This window comes from Schistocerca gregaria, chromosome 8 (genome assembly GCF_023897955.1).
Source record: "Schistocerca gregaria isolate iqSchGreg1 chromosome 8, iqSchGreg1.2, whole genome shotgun sequence".
NCBI classification, from domain to species: Eukaryota; Metazoa; Arthropoda; class Insecta; order Orthoptera; family Acrididae; genus Schistocerca; species Schistocerca gregaria.
Window position 1 is genome coordinate 469,685,730 of NC_064927.1, and position 26,423 is coordinate 469,712,152.

Consider the following 26,423-nt stretch of genomic DNA (forward strand, 5'->3'; position numbering starts at 1 on the left):
ATGGACACAGAAAGAACGTGATGTAAGAGGCAGTAATAAAAAGGTCACTAACTTAATACTTCGAAAATGAGGTCATTAGAGACAGAACACAAGCTCAGATGGGGAAAGGGAACCAGATGTGTCCTCAAATGAACCACCCTAACATTTGTCCTCATCTGATTTAAGGAAACCATTAAAAATCTAAATCAGCTAGGCTGGATGGAGTTTTATTAACTGCTGTTTCACCAAATGCAGGAAAAATGCCTAAGTTATCACTGTGCCATTTTGTTCAAAGTTGCATTTTCAGGTACTATGAAATCTGAACTATTAATATATTAACTACAATTTGAACATTAACCTCTAAGTTAGGAAGCTTGTAAAGCCTAAGGTTTTAATAGTTTCCAAGCAATTACGTATCTCTCATATTTCAGCAGGACTATGTCCAGACACATCTGGCGAGTAATGTGAAAGTCTTCTTCAAACAACGGTGTGTACCACTGCTTTCCTACCCAGCATGTTCACCTGGTATGTTTTTTTATCACTGAATATGCCTGTGATGTGGTAGGTCAGTAATCTGTTCATCACAGTCCTTCAACATGTGCTGTTGATACTTTGTGGAGTCACATAAAAACAACAGGGAGAGAAGTTCCTCTTGAATATCCAGATCCTCTCTGATTTCAAGCCGCAAAAATAAGAAGCACATTTTGCAGCATGTGTATCTTCCGAGTATACTGAATTCTCAAAGTCAGATATTAGTAAACTAGTTTGGATGTTCTGTGGATCATTTGCACAATAAATTACACTGATGTGGATTTTACTTTGCTATCTGCCAGACATTTTATATCCCTGGGTAAGTTACCAAAAATTTTTGTTGTGGCACATTGTGCACCCCTTGACATTGAGGTCATTACAGAATGACCTCAGAATGGGAAAAAGAATCAGATGCATCCTTCTAAAAGGAGCTACCCTAACATTAGTCTTTATCTGTCTGTCTGTCTGTCTGTCTATATCATGTAAAGATGATCATTTCCATTTTGTCATGTAGCTATTTTGTCATTCAAAGCTCATTATAGCCGCATTTATCCTTCCTGGGCTTTCAGTTTTCATTAATATTACACTCTAAGAATAATTTGGAGTAGGTATTAAAATTCATGGAGAAGAAGTAAAAACTTTGAAGTTCGCCGATGACATTGTAATTCTGTCAGAGACGGCTAAGGACTTGGAAGAGCAGTTGAACGGAATGGACAGTGTCTTGAAAGGAGGATATAAAATGAACATCAGCAAAAGCAAAACGAGGATAATGGAATGTAGTCAAATTAAATCGGGTGATGCTGAGGGAATTAGATTAGGAAATGAGACACTTAAAGTAGTAAAGGAGTTTTGCTAGTTAGGAAGTAAAATAACTGATGATGGTCGAAGTAGAGAGGATATAAAATGTAGACTGGCAATGACAAGGAAAGTGTTTCTGAAGAAGAGAAATTTGTTAACATCGAATATTGATTTATGTATCAGGAAGTCGTTTCTGAAAGTATTTGTTTGGAGTGTAGCCATGTACGGAAGTGAAACATGGACGATATCTAGTTTGGACAAGAAGAGAATAGAAGCTTTCGAAATGTGGTGCTACAGAAGAATGCTGAAGATAAGGTGGAAAGATCACGTAACTAATGAGGAGGTATTGAATAGGACTGGGGAGAAGAGAAGTTTGTGGCACAACTTGACTAGAAGAAGGGATCGGTTGGTAGGACATGTTTTGAGGCATCAAGGGATCACAAATTTAGCATTGGAGGGCAGCGTGGAGGGTAAAAATCGTCGAGGGAGACCAAGAGATGATTACACTAAGCAGATTCAGAAGGATGTAGGTTGCAGTAGGTACTGGGAGATGAAGAAGCTTGCACATGATAGAGTAGCATGGAGAGCTGCATCAAACCAGTCTCAGGACTGAAGACAACAACAACAACAACAACAACAACAACAATATGAGGTGCGATCAAAAAGTAATGGGAATTTTAGTTTTTCTTAAGAAATCTTTATTTATTCATTAACATCAATTGTGTCCCCATCAAAGTAATCCCTATCAGGTATAATACTCTTTTGCCAGCACTTCTTCCAATTTGAAAGCACTTCTGGAACTCACTTTTCATAATGGTATTCAGCTCCTTCAATGATTCTGTTTTTATCTTGTCAATGGTGGCAAAATGACATCCTTTTATGGTACTCTTCAGCCTCAGAAATAGAAAGAAGTCACAGGTGGCCATGTGTGGCAAATACAGCAGTTGATACAACATAATGGTTTTATTTTTTGCCGAAAAAACATAAACAAGCATTGAAGTGTCACCAGGAGCATTATAAAGCTGCAATTTCCATGCATGGTTCTGCCACAATTCTGGTAGTTTTCTTTAGACGGTTTCATGCAAACAGTCCATAACTTCCAGGCAGTATTCCTTACTCGCCCTAAGACCATAAAGTAGGAACTCATGATATAGTATCCCTGAATTGAACAGAAGAATTACAAAGATACTTTTGGGCTCAATAAGAAGCATAACAACCTTCACATGTTTTTGAACTTGAATTTTTTAAAGTCTTGGCTCCCTCTGCAGTTTTCATTGGGTGATTGGGCCTCGGTTTCAGTGTCATATCTGTATACCCATGTTTCATCATCTGTTACAACCTTCTTCAGAAGTTCTGGATTTGATGTTGACTTCATTCGTGAATTCCTGAGCAATGTCTATGTGACATAATTTTTGGTCTAAATTCAACAATTTTGGAACAAAATTTGCTGCTATGTGTTTCATGGCAAAAAATTAAATAAATAATAAATATATTATTAATAATAATGAATTGCCTGGCATAAGCCAAAGGGTATGCTGACAACATTATCAACCTTTCTGATAGTGATTCAGCAGTTTTCCAGAACCATTTTCATTACCTCTTCCAAATTTTCATCAGTAACTGATATATAGGCATGCAGGGCAGTTGTTGTCTTCTGCATCTTATTGATTCTCTTTGAAATGCTTATACTACTCATAATCTCTTGTCTTACTCATAGTAGATTCTCTGAAAATGACAGTCAACATTTCCAATGTGGTGCTGCACTTTATTCTATTTTTCAAGCAAAATGTAATACAATTTCTTTAATCCATCTTTTTCGAAAGCAAAAATTCACTGAGCACTCGAAAACGCATATAATCTTTTCGACTGTTGACAAACTAAATATTCAAAACAGATGAAAATACAAGCATACATCAGGAACATCTGTACCAAAAAGAAAAAAAAATCTTGAAAATCAGATGTATAAAGCATGCAGTATTAAAAATTCCCCTTACTTTTTTGTCGCATTTCATATGTATAAAATGTAGAATGATATCAAAGTCTGTGACATTATTGTGACTTCAGTTTTTTTAAAAATATACCCAAAAGATATTTTGTTGTTAATTTGTGTTTAACTCAACATATCTGTAGCACAAACCTCCTGTACACTTTCCTTGACCCTCTGGTCACTGGGCTGCATGATGTGGCCAGTAACTTTAAGATTTCCATACACGACCAGAGCCTCATCTGGACGATCTGTGTTGATGCCCACACGACCTGTGTGGAAGACTGAGTCTGGCGTGTGGCCCTTCTGCCAGCTCAACTCCACGTCGCTCTCAAACTGGCCAGGGTTTGAGGCCTGGAACAGAAAAGCCTAGTGTCTTCAGGTAGACTGCTCTTTCACCCAACATTTAGACATAAATGTAAATATATGTAAAAGAGGAAAACTATAATTAAAATAAAATGTATGGAAAGAAAAATTAAAAGTATATGAAGTATAATAAATCACTTGGGAAGGAAGAAACAATGTAATGAAGTAAGCTATCTGATATTTGTAGATGATTTTGCTGTACTGTCTTGACTCTGAAAAATCTATTAAACATAGATACAAAAGGCAATCTGTTGGAAAAGATGGGCAACAGAGCAGGTTTAAGAACCTCTGCAGTGAAAAATGAGGTTTTCACTAACATAATGAGGCACCAAAGTTTTTACTAATAGACATTGGTGAAAGAGAAAAGATTACAAAGGTTAAGTATTTAGGAAACATAATTCAATAAAACTGGTTAGAAAAATCTGTGTGGATGGAAGGATACATGAATTGAAAAGTGCAAACAATAGGCTATAACAAATAACGTTTACAATAAAAAGTGCATATCAAAAAGTGCAGAAACATCACATTGAAGCATAGTGGCAAAACTTCAATACTTCTAAGCAAGCCCATGCCTAACAATGAATTATAAATGAGACAAACTAGAAGTATTGAACAGAAGAATTACAAAGATACTTTTGGGCTCAATAAGAAGCACAGAAGACTGGAAATTATGAGGTAATGGTGAAATATAACAAAACGTAGTGAAAATAACAGAAACAATAAGAAAAAGAAAACACTTTTTTTTACGTGTGTGTGTGTGTGTGTGTGTGTGTGTGTGTGTGTGTGTGTGTGTGTGTGTGTGTGTGTGTGTGTGTTTCTGTCTGAGGGAAGAATTTAAAGCAATGCAAAATCCAGGATGGAATAACATGGACATATTGCTACTCATCACTTAAAGGAGGTAATGAGCTGCAGACAGGTACAATGAAAAGACTACTAAACATCCAAGCTTACAGAGAAAATGTCCTTCTTCTGAAATAGAACACACACATGCATTCACCCAACCACATCCCAAACACACACGGTTACTGCCCTGGCCACTGGGCCCACAATCGGGTCCCAGCGACTGGAGACAGTAACCATATGTGTTCAAGTTGTGCTTGTGTGAATGTGTGTGTGTGTGTGTGTGTATGTGTTCTATTTCACAAGAAGATATTTTTGTCTGAAAGCTTAAACGTTTAGCACTCTTTTTATTGTGCCTGGCTCTAACTCAATACCTCTGTATCCTGTAAGCAGAAATCTGTTCTTTCAAAACTGAGGAAAGATTTTTGTCCAATAGGTTAGTCTACTTTAAAATGTGTCTACCTGCCACTCTTTGTGTGAGTAGCAGTCTACCCAATTTCATTGTTGATATTGATATTTTTTGTGACATTTACATAGAATGAATAACAAGGTGGGAAGACATCAGTTCTTTAAGTAACTCTGAGCAATAAATTAACAAGAGGTTGAATCTGGAAGGTTCAGAAAGGTACTAAACATAACAGAATAAGAACCAGTGGATTTTTGTCAGGGGGAAAGGGTTAAGCTTTACAGGGATTCCAGGATCAAATGTGAAGTCATTTGAAGATAGGAATAAAAGACAGCATAAAAAGCATGTGGTCTTCAGATGGCCATAAGGAGAAGATGAGGGAGGGGGGGGGGGGGGGGGGGCAGAGGTACTGCCCAAATACTGAATAGCACCCACATTCAAGTGATACATAAAACAACTGAAAAATTTATAGCCATGAGGCATAATAGCCAGTGATTTAGTCATTATTGCATGGATATTCAGTATCAAATGTTGGAACACTGATGATAAATCACAGCTTATGAGGACACTAGTATGAGAATATAGCAGTCCACGGTTCCAATTTTTTTTAAAAAATGGCCTCAGTACTCTGGTATCAAATTAACATGAAGGTGATTCAAACATAAATGGTAATTATTTTAATACATTTATTGATTAATCATTTACACAACTAAAGCTTCCAGTTCTTCTCTACACAGCCACCTGCTTTACACACTTTTGCCAACGATTTGGAAATGGTTTTCCTTGTCCATTAAATGTTCGAGGGTGCGTCACCAACCAATCATTCACCTCCAAGTGATTCTTTCTGGGATGCAAATAAGAAAATAGTTGGATGGCGGGGGGAGGAAGATGACAAATATGGACTATACTGAGGGTGCTCTAGGGTTTCCCAGTACATGTCCCCCAATTTATCCCTTGTCAAATTTGCAATGTGAGGCTTGGCATTGCAATGGAGGATGATGACATCTCTCAAGTGCATTCTTTGTCTTTTTCTGATGTTAACAACTGGCAGTAGTAAGCTGCATACACTGTACATAGTAAAAAGAAACAAAGTCGCAAAAACTTTTCCGAGTGGGATGCACATTTTGGCCTTCATAGGACAACCTTCAACCATTCTTTGCCACTCCTTACTCATCCTTTTGGATTCTGGAGTGTAATGGTGGACCCATGTCCCAGCACATGTGATTGTGTACTTCAAAAAATCCTCCTCTTCTTGCCAGAATTGATTCAGAAGCCTTTCTCAGATTTTCAACCTGACCTGTTTTTGCTGTTTTGTTAACAACTTTGGAACCCATCAAGCACGAATATTTTAAAGCCAAGCTGTTCACTGATAATGGCATGAGCACGCCCAGGGCCGATACTCACTTCTCCTGGAATGCCATCGACAGTGCACTGGCATCACCTTCAATAAGCTCTTGAACAGCACAGATGTTGTCATCTGTCAGAATTGACCTTGCAGGAAGAGAAAGACATACATTTTCTATTCTCTTTCACCCAAAAATTGTCTGGTCCAAGTAAACACTTGGTTCAGGGATGGTGTACCATCCCCAAACTGTACCTTCAAACAATCTAAAAGCTCTGAAGATTTTACCCCTTCACAGGTTAATAACTTTACGATAACACATTGCACAACAGGCAAAGGAAATTCTTGTTTACTCATGACTGTACTGAGACCATAACAGATTGCAGCAACAAACAAAGTTGGTTTCCCTTCCCTAATACACTGACCTTCAAGTCCCCACTCCACTGCCCTGCTCAGAACTGCTTGTTGGAGTACACTGGTGCAGCTCCCATTTATATTTGAATCACCCTTGTACAAATGCTGCCATAAAACATACAAAGCCTCAAAAGTAAGAAGATTTTCCTTGCAACCATGAAAAACTTGACAAAATAAAGAATTTTGTAGTGTGGAGGCGTACATGAGCACATAGTAGGCTGAAGTTACTGGTTCATCTTTGACTAATGAATTTTGTTTATCATTTTAAGAGAAAGTGAAGTAGAATTAGCCTCAGTTTCTGTATTATGAAACTCAAGCACAATTAAAAACGATAATCTATGTCAAAATGTTGGATTTTTAAAACCTGTGGTAGCTCCGGTGTAAGAACTTACGGTATCTACATATACTATGTATTGTAAACCATTATTATTATATATCATTATGTGTTGTAAAAACTACTTCTATATCCAATTATGTGTATACTATGTTCACATTATCTAACGCGTAAACACAAAGACTTATCCTATGTTACAAGTACCCACTGGTTTTCAAGTTTAATTTACAGGAAAAATAAAATGACAGTCGCAGTGTAGTTCAAAGTTGAAAGAATGGATTATGAGTGTACTATTCTTCTTCTTCTTCTACTTCCTTTATAACTGTAGTTTTTCTTAAACACATTTTCAATTAGCAGTAGCAAGTAAAAGAGTGTAATTTTTATTTGATTCCCTGCTATACGTAAAAAAAAAAATTTCATTCACTGGAAAAATTAATACTACAAATGAAAATATATAAATTATCCAGAAACTGATAATCTGACAACATATTCTGAAAGCATCTGAATTTTAAAACTTCATATAGCTTTACATAAATAACTTTTATAATTGAATAAATATTATGTAATTTCAGAGTTGCATGGTTACCCTGACAATGATGCGTTCTGATGAATGGGAAATAATTGGGTAATTGGCACCATCAGCAGTGTGTGCATGCAAGCCCACCACGAGGTAGAAATACCGTTGATCTGGGTTTGGCTTTCCTTTCTTGCGCATGTTGTTGGATGTAGTTTCACTGAAGTGCAACCGACCAACAGTCATTTTGTTCTGCTTTCCCCCCTGCAGGTCAAACCTGCACAGAAATGGAAAGCTGTCTCCTCACTTCCAAATGCTCAAAATTGAATCAATTTTGTCTACTAGATTAAAGTGTTAGTATATTTCTGTAAGTTAGCCACACAAAACAGCTTCAGATCAAAAGCAAAAGGAATGTAAAAATGAGTGAAATATGGTGCTAATCAATGTATATCTACAGATACGAGTATATATACAGATTGTTCAATTTATATTTCACACTAAAAGTAGCAACCAGTGATTAATTACTTACTTTTCTATTCAAAATTGAAATATGATTTATTACTATTTTTATTATTAAACAATATCAACATTTGTGAATAGAAATGAAAAGTTAAAAACGGGTCTGGGAAATACTGGATGGTTGCAGTTAAACTGATGGTTTTCCAAATGCTGCAGTATGGGCTGTATACATCGCAGGATGCTGAAACATTGTAGGTATGTGCATTACTCAGTGCACATATGGAGTATGCTGGAAAAAATATTACTTTCACTTTCAGCCAACAGATGAAAATATGGCGCTGTAAGCAGTCCAAAAGTAAAATGTTTCCTGTTTTGATGTCAATATGTTGTTTGTCACATGCTGACGCATGTTGATTTCTTTTGAAGTGTCTGTTGTTGTAAAGGGTTAAGAAGGTTGAAATTTTCTGTATGAAATGCAATGGCTGTTGAGAAAAAAGACTGGGCATGGCTGGTAAAATTATTTTATCAGAATGGCAGAAATAGCAGCATCACATTACAGGAATATCGGCAACAGAAACAGCTGTGAAGAGATCCCATGTCAATAAACAGGCAAAGGAATGTGATCAAGAAATTTGAAGAAACAAGTGAATTATGTGGTGCAGCAGGGAGAGGCAGGCGGCCAATTCCCATGGCAGTTGCTGATGAAGTTGCTATGGCTGCAGTTGACCAAGCAGCACATGCTTCAAATTCTCCAGCCAGTGCTCATGCTGTGTCATGGGAATTGTCTCTCCCTTGGTCAACAGTTCAAAAGATTTTGTGGTGCATTTGATGCTGGTACCTCTACAAGACTCAAAATGTGCATCAAATGAATCCCCAAGATAGGCTACAATTCTGTGACTTTGCACTTTGTTTTTTTGGTACACAAGGAAATGGATGACTTGTGCCTAGGGAATATTTTTTGGATGGACAATGGTCATTTTACTCCACATGGTACAACGAATACACAGAACTGTCACATATGGGGTTCTATCCCACCACATGTTATGCAGGAACATCAGCTGCACTCAGCTTATGTGGCAGTGTGATGTTGTTCCACAAGCTCCTTGATTCTCAGACCATTTTTCTTTGAGGAAATGAGACTTCATGGGCCTGTTATATCAACACAGGGTCAGTCCTGTTACTATTGATTTGGCAATGTTAGTGTCAGAGGGTGGCCGGATGCCCTTCCTGTCACCACCCCATACCCTCCAGGACAGAATTAGTGTACCCCAGCTGTCTGCATCTAGTGTAAGCCATGAAATAGTGCGAACGTTTCCAAATGCCTCTGAGTCGTGTAACTGAGGTGGGACATACGGACCAGCCCAGTATTCACCTAGTGGGATGTGGAAAACTGCCTAAAAACCACAACCAGGGTGGCCGGCACACTGGCCCTCGTCGTTAATCCACCGGGCAGATTCGATCCGGTGTTAGTGCACCTACCCAAATCCAGGAAGCAGTGCATTAGAGCCCTCGGCTAACCTGGTAGGTTATGTGTACAGTGGATATATGCACATCATAAGGACCCGCTTGTGCAACATGTGATTCTAGCTTTGCAAGAAGGCAACTGTGTCTACACCACTACTTTCATGCAAGAAGGGGCAACACTACATATATTTCCATAAAATTTCGGACATACAGCCACATTAATTCAGTTTCTTCTTCTAATAATTTGGCTGAATACCATCCAGCCATCTTCAGAGTGAGCCAAGGTGACTGATGCTCCAGCTCTTGCTCTGTCCTTTTAAACTCGAGGGCCAAACCACTGCGTATGTGGCCAAAGATACACAAGGTGCCAGAGACGTTGATAGGTGGCAAAGAGGTGTAACATATGCATGGAAATTAAATCTATGGCTGTGCAGTTGATCCACACAGGGATATCGATGTGTCATGGAGAGCTGTACTGTCGCGACATCTTTGGGATTTAATTACAGAAATTGCCAGATTCCATGGTTTGTCCAAGCTGAAGCCGCTATCTCTATTAATTAAATTCGTCACCATATTGCTTGCCAGGTGAAAGATTTGTCTCAAGAAACTTTTGGTAATGACTGAATCATCTCTAGGAAATTTCAAGATGTGTGGCCTTCCTGATCCCTGACCTATATCTATGTGACATCTGGTTGTGGAGGAATCTGAAAGATAGTGTCTATCAGGGATACATCCAGACTCTTCCAGATCTGAAGGACAGCATATGATGACATGTTTCTCTGATTACACTGGATAGGTTGGGAGCAACTGTTGACTATGCCATGTTACAGAGGCAGCATGTTTGCTGAATCAGGAGACCATACATACAAAGACATGATGTAACTTGTGGCCATACCCGAATAAATGTGTGAGAAATCAGTTATCTGGTGCTTTATCATTCCTTCACTTCTCCTGAACCCCCACCACATTCTGGCTGCATTCAGTGCCATATTTTCACCTGGTGGCAGAAAATGAAACTATTTTTTTTTTCTTCAGAATACTCTGTGAGCACACTTATTGATGAACTGACCCACAATGTTCCAGCATCCTGCTATATATACAGCCCACACTGTGGAACTCTGAACACTGTCAGTTTAATTATAACCACCTCATACATTAACTACAATAACTTTACAAACTAAAGTCACAAAGACACACACAGAAGCAAATCCATTCAGCCTTAAATTAAGTTCTCTCTTAAAATGAACAGACATAGACAAAATAATGAGAGAGAAATGAAAGAACAGAAGGGGGGAGGAGGTGGAGGAAAATAAAAACTGTATAATGGATAAATAACTTATTATTCATTTGGCCTAATATATCAATAAAAATATTCAATTTTTGATAAAAAATAGTGTAATTTGCAATTTTTTGGAGCTAGTGGCTCCTTTTTCTGGCAGAAGAGTGGAAGAGGGATGAAAGAGGACTGGTGAGGTTTAGGTAATGGGGTAAAGTTCGGAACAGTCACACAGAACCATGGGTCAGCGACAACTTATCATATGGGATGAGATTTTCTTCTCATTGTGTGATTTTTCCGAATTTTACCACTTTCCCTAAGCCTCACCAGTCCTTTTCCTTCATCCCCCTTCCTTCCCCCTCAACTCTTCTGCCAGAAGAAGGAGCCACTGGCTCTGAAAGCTTACTAATTTTAATACCTCTCGTATGATTATTCAGCTGGTATATTCAGAGTTGCAAGTACAACATAGTGATACAGGGTGTCCAGCGAAGGATGCCTGACTTCAAAATTAAATAACTCAGAAACTAATACCAACAGACGAATGCAACAACAGGTATCTTTATTGTGAATTATATATAGAACTTATATTGAAGTTTCACAATAGTTCAAAAAGTTGCTTACAGATGACACTGAACGCTGTGCAGCTCATACAGTATCTGCAAGCATAATTAAACTTGTCCAGTCACATCAAAGTCATTTCAAAATGTCCACCACTCGTAGTACAGTGGTGGCATAAATGAACAATGAACTTTGCCATTACATCCTGCAGTGTCTCAACATAAACATATTCAGACACCACACAGATTGCCATTTCGAGCTCGTCCAGCATGATGAGATGGTTCTGGTAGACAGTGCCTTTCAATGTGCTCCACAGGTAGCCACAAGTAGTCAGATCAGGTGAATATGGAAGTGTGAATATGGAAGCCAGTCCATCCCTGTGCCAATAAATTTGAAATAATCCATTCCTTGAATTCATCAAGAAAGTGAACACCTGTTTAGTGCAATGTGTTCTGGCCCCACCTCACATGAAGCACACAGTGTCCAGTCAGTCCTCTAGTGCTAGCTGTGTGGTGACAAACAGGTATCATTTCTCGCATAAAAAATGGGCCAATAATGCCTCCTCTGCATACACAGCCCAAATAGTAACTTTGGGAGAATACAGTGATTTTGCTTCTGACAAATGGGGATTTTTGGCAATCCAAAATCACCAGTTTCATTTATTCAATTTCATTTAGGTGCAAGTGTACTCTGAACCAGATACAGCCAACATCAAATCCTTTATTATCAATCATGTAGGCTCTGTCTCAGTAGTTTCTGCATGCTGAAATGCTTCAAACCAGTCTCTGCTGCAATTCTTCATGTGTGTTTCCTTGCATTTTGCTGAATAATTCCACAAGCACATTTCTCCCTAGATCATCAGCTCTACTGCCTGTCATTGGTATTGCCAAAGAACTTGTGAATGGTTTTCTCATAGGGTCCTTTTGGAACACTGAATTGTGTTTGAAACCTGTGCCTTGTTGCTGTAAGACTGTGATATCGACTGTAGTATTCAAGTACCAGAAAAACACAATGTTCAATGGAAAGCATGATTTCACATTCTTTCTTTGTTAGGCTAACCTCATTTCATGTTTTGACAGGGGAACTGATCACTCTGAGCTGCAGGTCACTATTTATAGGACTACATACTGTGGTAAAGTGCCATTGTTAGCAGCTTTTTGAACTATTCTGAAATTTCTGTATAAAGTTCTTACAGCTTTCATAATAAACAGTCAAACTGTAGCACAAGTCTATCAGTTTCAGTTTTCACCACATTTATGACCACATGCTGTAAAGAAATGCCTACAATTTTGTTATGTGAAACCATGAAAGCTTTTTAAATAAAACAAATGTTATTAACATTCTCCACCTTGTGGCCCTGTGAACCAAGTGAAACATTCTACAGTGACCGTATCAACAAAATGGTCTCTCACTGGGAGAAATGTGTTCTTCACCAGGGTGACTGTTGAAAAATAAACACGTAAACATGAAGAATAAAGGTGTAGAGTGTTAATAATCGTTGTTTTATTTAAAAAGCTTTATTAGTTCTCACATAAAAATTTGGGGGCATTGCTTTTCAGTATGCCCTCGTAATTTTGCTTTGCTGAACACGCTGAACACCTTGCTACTGGACATCTTTTATAATTATTAGTATCTGATTAAGATATAAATAAAGTGGAATGTAAGAATATTTAGCTCAGCAGCAGAAAGAAACTTTGTTTTTAAGCAAGAATAGTTCTGTGAAGCATGAAGTGTCATCATATAGAAACAGTTATGCAGAACTTCTAATCATAGTTTTAAGTCTGGCAGTCATTTTGTATAATGATGGAAGAAACTTTTTCAAAAGCTGGTGGTGAAACATTGTGTTTTTTATGTTAAAATTCAATACTTTTTGGGCATTGCCACTTTTTAAGTTCACAGCCTTTTTCTGATGTTTTGGAACTATATCATCATCATCATCTTGGACAGTTTCCAACCTCTGGCCAGGTCTGTATGGAACATAGGCCTCTCCATCGTCTTCTGTCTTGCCACCATCTCTCCGTCTTCACCTTGGTTCAGTCTTCTCCTTTCTTCTGGATGCATTCCTCTACTCCTTTCAACCATCTGTCTTTTAGTCTTCCTCTTGGTCTCTTTCCTTCCAGTTTCATCTCGTGTATCCTCCTGGGTATCCCCTTCTCCTCCATTCTCTTAACATGTACATACCATCTCAGCCTTGACTTCTCTATCTCCTCCTGTAATGGTTCCATCTTCATTAACTCTCTGATCCTATAATTTCTTAACCTGACTATCTTTGTCACTCCAATGCCGTTTCTCAATAATTTCATCTCACTACCTTGTACTTTGCTTTTCTCTCTTCCTTTCATAACACAGGTTACTGATGCGTTTGTCAGGATCGGGACATAGTATGACTGGTATATAATCTTTTTACTGATTTGAGGTACATTCTTGCTCCATATCAGGCTTCTGACACAGTTCCAAAATGCTTCTGCTTTTCTCCCCTGCTCGTTTATTTCTCTGTCGTTTTTTCCATCTTCCTGTATCAGGCTTCCAAGGTACTTGAAACTTTCCACTCTCCTCAATCATTCCCCACCAATTGTTATTCCCGTTGTTCCTCTCTCCTTCTTTCTTGTTGTGATAATCATCTCACTCTTACTTATACTAAATTTCATCCCATATTCTTGTACTGTTCCTTCCCATATGTCCAACTGCTTTTGTACTTCCTCCTCCTTATTCCCCCATATCATCAGATCATCTGCAAACACCATAGCTTTCATATTCCTTTCACCAATTACTTGTGCTACTGTACTTATTATATTATCCATCACTACAATGAACAGTAGTGGTGAAAGTACACTTCCCTGCCTCAAGCCATTCTTCTGTTCAATCCAAGATGATCTCTCTCCTCCCACTTTCACTCAGCTCACACTTCCATCGTACATTTCCCTTATCTTCCAAATAATCTGTTTTGCTACTCCTCTGTTCTCCAGGGCTTCCTACACTTTGCTTCTACATACACTATCACATGCTTTTTCAATGACCAGGAAAGACACTAGTAGATCTATTCTACATTCATAGTGCTGTTCCTGCAGTTGTCTTACAGCAAAATTTAGATCCACTGTGGACCTTCCTGTTTTGAAGCCATGTTGCTCTTCTCTCATTCTTCCTTCTAATTTTGCCTGAACTTGTGCTTCCAAAATTTTCTCAAAAATCTTTGCACACTGACTCATCAATGTTATCCCCTGATAGTTCTTCACTCTTTTATGTTTCCCTTCTTAAAGATTGGGACAATTATTCCCTTCTTCCAGTCTTCTGGGATCATCTTCTGCCTCCACACAATTTTCATTACTAGATATAGCCATTGTATCGTCACCTCTCCTGGTGCTCTCACCATCTCTACACTTAGCTCATCCAGACCTGGTGACTTCCCTCCCTTCATCTTTCCCAATGCCTCTTCCACTTCTCCCCATGTAAGGTCTTTTTCTATTTGCTGTTCCACCTCTTTCTCCTCGGCTTGTTCCTCCTCATCCAGGTCTCCATTTGGGTTCAGGAGTTCTTCAAAATACTCCTTCACTTGGATCTATATAGTATTGCCAAATACACAGTTGATATACAGGATGATTATAAGTGAAATTCCAGTTTCAAAATGCTGTAAAAAAAGAACCATTGCTCTCAATATCAAATTTGACTGGAATATTATCAAAGAATGGACAAATGATGTGGAAACAACAAAAAATTTAACCAAAAGTTTACCACTGCATGACACCGGAAGTAGCAGAATATTCTAAATAAAAGAAGCAGGGTCTGGCTGTTCCTCAGTTTGCACCTGAGATTGCTTGCAATGACTGTCTTAATGCAGGATCACGTGCTGTTGCTAGAGCTCTTTTATAAGAATGATGACTGTATGCTAGTAGGTCTGCAGAAGTTCCACACATGGAATGGTATAAAAAAGGTGTTGCCTGCCAAGGGTCTGGAGAAAATAACTACGAAAATAAAAAAGACAGTTTCATTTGAAGTGCAATGTGGCAGAGGGAGGAAAACAATTGATCTGATGTAAGTACATGTGATCATAGAATTGCAGAAGAGGTTGAGCAATGGTGTGCAAACACGCCATGCACAGTAATTGCCTGAGACTTGCCTATGAGCAGGGTGCATAAAACTGTAGGAAACATCTTGCATTGCTATCCATTCAAAATAACCAGTGTTCAGGAGTTGCTTTTTGCTGACCTGTCAGTAATACAAACATTTACCCTAGAACTTCTTGCTCACACAGAAGTGGACAATGAATGGCAATAAAAATAATTGCAGAACATGGGCAACAGAAAACATGCTCGTACATCAACCATTACTGCTTCAATGTGTGACAGTAACTGTGTGGTACAGATAGGCAGCATTGTTTACTGTAGCACTGTGTTTTTTTGAGGAGATGGGTCCTGCAGGTCCTGTTACCTGTATTGTCGCTAGTAAATGCTATGAGAGTCTTTTGTACAGCAATGTCATTCCTGATTTTAATCCGTGTTACTTCTGGTACTAGGGTTTTTTGAAAGATGCTCTGTTCAGTTTTCTAATTACAAACATAGCTGAGTTGAATGTATTGTTACACAATGCATACTGAACATGACCCCTGAGATGCTCAAATCTGTTTGCAATATGTCATATTGTGGCAGAAAATGGTGGACCGCAAACTGAACATGTATTGCTCCAATTCCATGACAGTTAAAAACCAATTTCATTGTTTCTAGCCAATGTAGCACAGCCTTGCAGTGTTGGATGTGCTTGTCTAACAGTACCACAACTTTATAAATTATGGAGAGCAGCAATCATTTGTCCTTGTTTTGTAGCTTTTATTTGGCGAATCTGGATTTTGACTAGTGCCTAGTCTTTATTGATGCACTATTTTCTAGTCTCGATGCATGTCAGTTCCCTGTTGTTTGGGCACTAGTCACAGTTATTTGAATCTTTTCTAATGGAAGGTAACCTGATGAGTAACAAAACTGTTGAATGCCAAACTTGTGCAGTTATGCACATTGCACAGTAGTGTAAATTTAATGTGCAACTCACATCATAGTCATCGTATTGTGATTCATCTGTCATTTGTAGCCAAACCAATGTATGTTATGATGCTTACAGCGCCATCTGGTGCAAAATTTTTAATTAAGTTTTTTTTTCTTTTTTGTCTCATAATGTTTCCCCCTTCTCTGATAATATTCTGTTCAAACTTGATGCAATTCTGAGCAGTGGTTCTTTTTTTACAATCTTTTGAAACTGGAACTTTAATTACTGGGTATAATCACCTTGTATTTCTCCTTCATGTTTTAATCTTTAACTGTATTTGTATTACTACCATAATCAAAACATACTGTGGTGGTTGCCTGTATTGCAAAGCAAAGTTGCAGTTGTCAGTTGGGATACTTTTCTAGAAGCAGCACATACTGCAGATTATTAATAGGACATAATTATTTAAATTTTACATTTATGAAATACAGTGATTTACCAACAAGTTGTGTGCAAATATAATGCGAACTTTGGACAATAAATTTGAGAAAGGACAGATCTTTCCAACTTAGTCATTATATTAGAAACTTACGGCACAGGGTGGAATGGCTTTTTGCTTCTGTCACTCTGTGACTGTTCAACTTTGATTGTCTGTGATGGAGATTCAACTTTCACTCCATAGAAGTGCAAGTGGAAGCTGCTAATCTTCTTAAGCCCTTCAGCTGTCTTCACAAACTGGGCATCACCTTGCAGTTGTGCATGACAAGTAATCTACAATAAAGATGTTTATTTATATATATAATACAATTCTGAGTCAATAATATTTTCAGACAAAGTGCATTCTGAGAAGAAAAATTCATACTTACTTGAAAATGATTCTTTTTCTGACACACAAAGGCTTCATCTGGGTTTGAGAAGTTAAAACCCTTATCAGCATCAACCCGGTATGTTGTTACACCCCTGAATGAAAGAGTAACTTTACTCATTTGGTAAATAAGTGCAACAAAATTATGGGCATGCTATGTCACAATGGCTAAAAATAGCTTCCAAAAACTGCAACTAGACCTTTGCTTACCTAGACTGTATGTCTCATGAATGAACACCTCCTAGTACTAACTGAAGAAACAGAAACTTTTTAAAAGGAAAGAGTGTCATATGATGTTGTTGGCTGATGTACCTCAAGGGGCAGATAGAGATGCCTAAACAGAAAGGTTTTTTTTTCCTTCTTGCACAATAACTCCTCCTCCCTGTTGTATGTATGTCAGTTGTGTCTTATGTACATATACTGAGTATAGGTGACTGTGAAAGATATGTTCACATGTGTTTTCATGTTTGTGTTATATGTTGAATGAGAGTAGGGAGAAAATGAAACCCAGGAATATATGGCAATTTTTTGTAGCGATACTTAATGTGTAAATGCAAGGAAAATGCAACAAAAAATTAGCAAATGCATAACATTTTGATTCAGTGCAGCTGGACGTCATTCACATGTGTTCTCACTGCTGATTTAGACTGTCAACCAAATGTGAATGTACTCTGCATCATAGAGTAAATCACTTAACACAAAGAAGGGACCGATGACATGTCTTATGAACTGTGAACCTCTTCTTATAATGAATAAACAAATACTGTCCTCATCACAACTTTTCATTTACCAAATACCACTTTCAAGCTGCATCACGCATCATCTTCAGGTCTGTTTTACACAACTGTGGACAAACTGTACTTTGTGGTGCCAGACCTGAAGATGATCTGCAATGCAGACTGAACCAGCAGTCAGTAAATAAAAAGTTGTAATCCAGATGGTGTTTATCCATTCATTAAAAAGAAGGTACAACTAATTTTCATGTTTCTATACAAGTAAAAAACCACAACTTTTACTTCTAACTTCACTTCCACGAAGGCAGATTATAGTCATCTATGCCTCCTTGCAATCTGCAGAATGTAACATGAGTAACATGATCATAATGGAAGAATAATGCACAATGTTCAAATTGCCATTATACAATGAAATTGTTCAATAAATTTCAAAGACTTGCTTTGTGTGTGGTTTTGTTAACATTCAGCAAATAGTAAGAAAATACATGCATGGATAACAACTGAAATTGATGTTTCGTACATAAAATATCTAAATAAGGAATAATAATAAGCCAATATAGCTAACACATTGGTGATTATACCAAACACAATAAAAGGATCAGTGATAAAAATATAATAGTACCAATCAGTCTTTGTGAGATACAAAACACCAATATTTCACTTTCACTTACAGTTCTTTGAGATTCTGATCACACAACATATGCCAAGATGTCTGCTGGAAAGGCTGAAATCGAATGCATTGCTGATACATTCCAGAATCTCCAGATACATCTAAACTGTATTCATCATCCAAAAATGTTGTTTGATTTGAGTTGGAATCTGGTGACAACTCTGAAAGAAAAGAAACTAGTTTCATTATGATGAATAGCAATAGATACAGCAGTTTATCTTAGGATATAAAACGATCATACAAGTAAGAAAACAGAATTGAATTCAAGAATTAGATAAAAATTTACATAATATTATGGCTAATGACACCAAGTAAAGTGAACAAAATCAGTGGATTCTAGATTACATTCTTTCTTTAGAAATTTATACAAAGTGGAACACGTTGCACAATTAAGAAGTTCAAGTGTTTCTTGCCATGAAACAGCAAACAAATAAGTGCCAAATTATTAAACAAACTATTGAAAAGTTGTAACAATAGAATACAAATGATGGATACATGTGTGGTCATATCATTACAATGACGTCTATTTTCATAATTTATTGCCAGTGTCATATTAAGAAACTCTGCCAAACTATTTTATAAACAGCTTACAAATAAAATTAACCTTATTGAATGAACTTGTTGATGTTTTTGTATGTCTATTTTATTTATATCATATGAGCTTTGTCTCACTCATCCTCACAATAGGTGGGCCCCTCTCTTCCTACAGTCTCAGCAATCTGCTCCTCCTTCATAATATTACCCAATACATCCCTCTTTTCTCCCTGAAGAAGGACTAAAATGTAACTTTCATGCATTTTTATGTGTCTGTTGGCAGTACTGCAATTTCAGCTCCTGAACATACAAGCTTGCAAGCAATTGTGTCTCCTTCTAATTTTAGAGATGATCAAATTCTTCTTTCCATATAACAGAGTTACTGAGTCACAGATAGGCACAACAAAAAGAATGTCAAAAAAGCTTTTGGCCAAACAGGCCTTCGTCTGAATTAAACAAAACACACACACACATGTATATAAACAAAGATGATGTGACTTACCAAACAAAAGCGCTGGCAAGTCGATAGATACACAAACAAACACAAACATACACACAAAATTCAAGCGTTCGCAACCAACGGTTGCTTCTTCAGGAAAGAGGGAAGGAGAAGGAAAGACGAAAGGATGTGGGTTTTAAGGGAGAGGGTAAGGAGTCATTCCAATCCCGGGAGCGGAAAGACTTACCTTAAGGGGAAAAAAGGACAGGTATACACTCGCACACACACACACATAACCATCTGCACAAGTAGACATTTGTAAAGGCAAAGAGTTTGGGCAGAGATGTCAGTCGAGGCGGAAGTACACAGGCAAAGATGTTGTTGAAAGACAGGTGAGGTATGACTGGTGGCAACTTGAAATTAGCGGAGGTTGAGGCCTGGCGGATAACAAGAAGAGATGATATACTGAAGGGCAAGTTCCCTTCTCCGGAGTTCTGACAGGTTGGTGTTAGTGGGAAGTATCCAGATAACCCGGACGGTGTAACACTGTGCCAAGATGTGCTGGCCGTGCACCAAGGCATGTTTAGCTACAGGGTGACCCCTATTACCAACAAACACTGTCTGCCAGTGTCCATTCATGCGAATGGACAGTTTGTTGCTGTTCATTCCCACATAGAAAGCTTCACAGTGTAGTCAGGTCAGATGGTAAATCACATGGGTGCTTTCACATGTGGCTCTGCCTTTGATCGTGTACACCTTCCGGGTTACAGGACTGGAGTAGGTGGTGGTGGGAGGGTGCATGGGACAGGTTTTACACCTCTGTCCTATCCAAAGGCCTCACCTTCAGCCCCACTCCCAGATTCAACCAAACAGCCCTTGTCAAAGATTTACTCTCCTACACTCGTACTCTCTGCTGGAAATATCACTTTGCCACGAAGAAAAATGATCCTAATCCTACTCCTAATGTTCCAACTCCCCAAGACACTATCCAAATTGAACCCTGCCTGGAACAGTTCCGTCCTCCGTCACAGCGGGACCCACCTCCTCTTCCTCAAAATCACCCTCTCCAAACCTTCCAGGAATTTCTAACTTCCAGCCTTGCCTCTCAATCCTTCTTAAAAAACCTTAATCCTACTCCCATCAACCTCCTGACCCCACCGACACCCCGCACCCCTACCTTCTACCATCTTCCTAAAATTCACAAACCCAATCATCCCGGCCACCTCATTGTAGCTGGTTACCAAGCCCCCACAGAACGTATATCTGCCTACATAGATCAACACCTTCAACCCATTACATGCAGTCTCCCATCCTTCATCAAAGACACCAACCACTTTCTCGAACGCCTGGAATCCTTACCCGATCTGTTACCCCCGGAAACCATCCTTGTAACCATTGATGCCACTTCCTTATACACAAATATCCCACACGTCCAGGGCCTCACTGCAATGGAGCACTTCCTTTCACGCCAATCACCTGCCACCCTACCTAAAACCTCTTTCCTCATTACCCTAGCCAGCTTCATCCTAACTCACAACTTCTTGACTTTCGAAGGCCAGACATACCAACAATTAAAGGGAACAGCTGTGTGTACCATGATGGCCCCTCATACACCAACCTATTTATGGGTCACTTAGAGGAAGCCTTCTTGGTTCCCCACGCCTGCCAACCCAAAGTTTGGTACAGATTTATTGATGACATCTTCATGATCTGGACTCACAGTGAAGAACAACTCCAGACTTTCCTCTCCAGCCTCAACTCCTTTGGTTCCATCAGATTCACCTGGTCCTACTCCATATCCCATGCCACTTTCCTTGACGTTGACCTTCATCTGTCCAATGGCCAGCTTCACGTGTCCGTCCACATCAAACCCACCAACAAGCAACAGTACCTCCATTATGACAGCTGCCAGCCTTTCCACATCAAACGGTCCCTTCCCTACAGCCTAGGTCTTCGTGGCAAATGAATCTGCTCCAGTCAGGAATCCCTGAAACATTACGCCAACAACCTGAAAATAGCTTTCGCATCCCGCAACTACCCTCCCGACCTGATACAGAAGCAAATAACCAGAGCCATTTCCTCATCCCCTCAAACCCACAGAAGAACCACAAAAGTGCCCCACTTGTGACAGGATACTTTCCGGGACTGGATCAGACTCTGAATGTGGCTCTCCAGCAGGGATACGACTTCCTCAAATCCTGCCCTGAAATGAGATCCATCCTTCATGAAATCCTCCCCACTCCACCAAGAGTGTCATTCCGCTGTCCACCTAACCTTCATAACCTCTTGGTTCATCCCTATGAAATCCACAAACCACCTTCCCTCCCCTCTGGCTCCTACCCTTGTAACCGTCCGCAGTGTAAAACCTGTCCCATGCACCCTCCCACCACCACCTACTCCAGTCCTGTAACCCGGAAGGTGTACATGATCAAAGGCAGAGCCATGAGTGAAAGCACTCATGTGATTTACCACCTGACATGCCTACACTGTGAAGCCTTCTATGTGGGAATAACCAGCAACAAACTGTCCATTCACATGAACGGACACAGGCAGACAGTGTTTGTTGGTAATGAGGATCACCCTGTGGCTAAACATGCCTTGGTGCACGGCCAGCACATCTTGGCACAGTGTTACACCGTCCGGGTTATCTGGGTACTTCCCACTAACACCAACCTGTCAGAACTCCGGAGAAGGGAACTTGCCCTTCAGTATATCATCTCTTCTTGTTATCCGCCAGGCCTCAGCCTCCGCTAATTTCAAGTTGCCACCCCTCGTACATCACCTGTCATTCAAAAACATCTTTGCCTGTGTACTTCCGCCTCGATTGACATCTCTGCCCAACCTCTTTGCTTTACACATGTCTGCCTGTGTCTGTATAGGTGCAGATGGATATGTGTGTGTGTGTGTGCACGAGTGTGTACCTGCCCCTTTTTTCCCCTAAGGTAAATCTTTCCGCTCCCGGGATTGGAATGACTCCTTACCCTCTCCCTTAAAACCCACATCCTTTTGTCTTTCCCTCTCCTTCCCTCATTCCTGATGAAACAACCTTGGGTTGCGAAAACTTGAAATTTGTGTGTGTGTTTGTGTGTTTTTTATTGTGTCTATCTACCAACGCTTTCCCGTTTGGTATATTTCTGCAAACCACAGCAAGGTGTATGGCAGAAGGCACATCCCATGTACCAGTTTTTACGGTGTCTTCCCATTCCATTCCCGGGTGGAGCAGGGGAAGAATGATTCTGTAAATCTCTGTGTGTGCAGAAATTATTCTACTAAAGCTTTGTCTGACACTCTTTTTGTTGTGCCTGTCTGCAACTCAGCAGCCCCACTATATGGTGAGTAGCAACTATCCTTTCGCTAATACTGTCATTATTCCATCCTGGATTTCCCACTGTTTGATTTCAAATTCTTCTTTCTTAATTTTGGACTTACGTAAACTGACAAACGTTTAAGACTCACTGATTTCTGCACCTTTTGTCTCTATCTGTCTTGATCCAGATTTTGACTGACATTTCCTTTCCCTTGTAAATTGACAAATGCCACCCTTTTTTATTCCTATTTCCTCTTTATTCCTGATGAAAGAACTTTGAAAACTCTAACAGCTAGATATCCCATTGCATTCTGTAATTTGTTTGATGAACTGCCTTGTTTCATTTTCTAATAACAAAGCAAATGGTGACTGGATCCAAATATTGTTTTGTCATCTGATACTTTGTTCCAGTCATCATGTCAAATAAAATGAATTATTTACTACCTCTTTGGTTGTTTGTTTCTGTATGTTAGACAGCTTCTCTGTGAGATATTTTACTGCTTCTCAAACAAAAGAATTAATAAATACCGTTGGAAAATACAGTAAGTTTAACACAGAATTTTATGGTTACCATAGTGAGCAATGGTCAGCATCTACCGAGCTAAAAAAGTTACTTTTTTATCTATCAAATATGTTAGTGCTCAATTCAGTGTACTTCTCTGAAGGCCCTTCCTTTTGATGAGATTCACAGATCATAATGAGTGAATAAATGAATGAATGACTAAATGAATGAAGAGTGACAAACAAAAGGTGTGCAAATCATATTACACTGTGGTCGCAGACTGATTTTAATGCTTAGATGAGGAAAAATGTTGAGGAAAGAGGATGGACAAACGAAATAATAAAAGTTACGAGACAATAAACCTAGCTCGAGAAAGTGGAAGCATAAGAATTGTGTCAGCTGTAATGAAAAAAACAAAAACTAGGTTTATAGAAAGGACAATATATCTCTATAGGAAAAATAGAAATAAATAAAACAGCAAGCTTGTCATTCAGTTCATAAATGGAATCACAGGCAATAAGTGAGTGCACAGAATTTACTTTACACATCACACCACATGTAATAATTGGGAGCAGAGTTCTTCAGTTTAATAAGGAGCAGATTTCTTCAATTCCTAACTTATTAAGACTTTTCTCAACCATTATGGAACCAACACTGCTATTGTTTAACTGTCAATTGCTATTCTATTACTTTCATGGTTTTGAAATCAAAGTTTAGTTTTTGTGCACTGTTAATCACACTTTACATCATTTATGCTCGTATCACTATTTCACTTTTTTAATCAGTATTTCTTTTTTTTAAAATTTGTGACTGCAAATTATATAGTTTGATAACTTAATTGGAACTATGAATGGCAAGAAAAGGGTTTATTATACAAATCAAATTGAAGTTACTGATGTTGATTGTCAACCCATTGGGAATATTCCAGCTGCTGAGCTAGGAAGGAATTATCTCTGATTAAATTAACCTGTAACATTTTGTTGACTATCTGTGAGTAATATGTGTACCCAATAGCTGACCAAAATCGATGACTGTGAAGAGTATGTGTGAAATACAGTGTTATGTTTCTTTTATTGATTGAGGTGAGATAAGGCAAAGGTGAAATGTGACACTGATTCACAGCATACTTGTTTTGAAGTACCAAGGTGGCAGCTGGCTTTATATACATTGAACATGTAGGCACAAAAGTTCTATTCACTTTGAGATAACTAGATAATCACGTTAAGAAATTGTGGCCTAAAAATAAGTTGCATAATCTTGCTTAAAACCTGATGCTGTATGCATATCACTATGCTCTGACTGCTTTGTGTAGAATAATTTCATATATTTACTTTGCAGATTATGTTGTACTTTGGATCTGCACAGGTGACGGGCTATATTAGCTCACTTGTGAGAAGAAATCAAGGAAACTGTTTGTACCATAGGACCGTGTCTAGTAAAGCATTGCAGTGTAAAAAATATTTTTTATTGTAGATGTTCTGCTTTCTTATAACTGATATGAAGTTTTTATCTCCTCTTTAAACTTTCTGAGTAATGAAGCTAAAACTAAAACTTAGTATTACTTCAAGGATCCCACTGCACTTCCAAGGAATTAAGTGAGAAATAGATTTCATGAGAAATGAAAAGCATTATTTTAGCAAACCAGATGGCAAAAAATGAATGACCTGCTTGGAATAAATCAATTACAGTTACAAAATAAGAGAAAAAGTCACAATATCTGCTCAGTTTTAATCACAACTGATGAGTTATAAAATACAGGAATTTGCAGCAGCATAGTTTTTACACATTTAGTGAAAGATAACTGACAATTGCTGCAGCAAAAGGTGTCAAACAGCAACACAGATGGATAGCAGATGAAATTCATACACAGATAATGAATCAAACAGTGCAATACAGCACCAAGCTACAACGATATTTAGGACATGACAGCATTGCAGCAGAAGACTTCTATTTGGCCTACTGGTAAATGTAGTAAGATTTCTTATCATGTCAGAGATAAAGCAAGACATTAGTAAGAAAAGTTCAGCACTTTATATATTACCTGGCTCTTGTTTCACAAGCAGGCCATCCTCATTAAGGCGCCTCTTCTTTGGGAGGGGGGGCTGTGGGGTTGCAGATGCCGAGGCTTGCAGGTCGGAATACACGGCAGTCACGTGGTCTCCACCCGGGGAGAGAGCCAGTGTGGGGGGTCCAGGCACCAGACCTGCTGTCACATCAAAGTAAGTTATCATCTGCCCAGTACGGCTTCCAACACAACTGCATTAGAAATAGAGTTAGAATGGTAGCTGTCATAATACTCTTTCCGTTTCAAAGTGTCTCACAAAAAATTCACAATATAAATCAAAGACCAACTACTCAATTGAAACAGCATTCTCCTGCATTTTTCATCTTTCTTCTGTAGAGTTGGAATGTGATGTTTCTTGGCAAGTGGCAAGTAAACCTCTAAACTTTGCACCAATTTAATTTGAGCAGGTTTTTATTTATGAAAGGAAAGTTGGTCTGTTAATAAGGAAAAGGCAAACTTAACATTGCCTATGTACAGCTACACACAAAAATCTAATTGATCACAGAGAGATAGAAGTGGAGGAGGAAATGGGATTATTCAGAGATTTGGATCACAAATCACCTATGCCTGACCCTTTAATAGTACAGATTTCTCCACCCATTTGTGATCTGTCCTGTAAACTAAAAGAAATCTATGAATCAGGAGTAAGTGAATCTGTCAGGTTGTATAAAGTGTCTTAATCTGTCACCAAGTAATAAGTACATGGATCTTGGTTGTAGATCATGTAGAACATTCCTGTCATTATTTTATACAGCATCATAGTAATACACAAAATACTTTGGAAAACTTGCATCTCCATTTACAAAGAAAGTTTATGATCTGTAAAAATTATCATTCTGCTTTGGTCATAATGAAAACACCTCAGCAGCAACAAACTAAAAGTACATCTCTCCCCTTTGGTCTCAAAGCAAAAACATTAGCAGCAACAAACTAAACGCACTCGTTTAGTGTAATTTTATGTGCAGACCAATGACATTTTCTAACATGTACTTCTGTGTCATGGTAGTGTCTGACTTCCTATTTGTGTATTTGACTATATGTGTGGTGGGAGTTTAGGGGAGAGCATGTGTG

The 26,423-nt window shown here is 38.6% G+C and overlaps 1 protein-coding gene across 14 annotated transcripts in view; it reads right to left on the bottom strand.

Moving 5' to 3' along the window:
- The window catches only part of LOC126284467 (myelin regulatory factor), a 1,300,448-nt gene that overhangs the window by 56,546 nt on the left and 1,217,479 nt on the right, over positions 1-26,423 (bottom strand). For 2 of the 14 annotated variants that reach the window (XM_049983414.1, XM_049983410.1), the window contains exons 6-11: positions 25,329-25,490; positions 18,507-18,666; positions 17,103-17,196; positions 16,829-17,007; positions 7,581-7,785; positions 3,446-3,646 (exon numbers count right to left, since the gene is read on the bottom strand). In XM_049983414.1, the coding sequence (XP_049839371.1) occupies positions 3,446-3,646; positions 7,581-7,785; positions 16,829-17,007; positions 17,103-17,196; positions 18,507-18,666; positions 25,329-25,490 (1,001 nt within the window). Of the gene's footprint in view, positions 1-3,445; positions 3,662-7,580; positions 7,804-16,828; positions 17,008-17,102; positions 17,197-18,506; positions 18,667-25,328; positions 25,494-26,423 lie in introns of all 14 variants that reach the window. The other 12 variants (XM_049983413.1, XM_049983408.1, XM_049983418.1 and 9 more) reach the window with 10 other exon arrangements.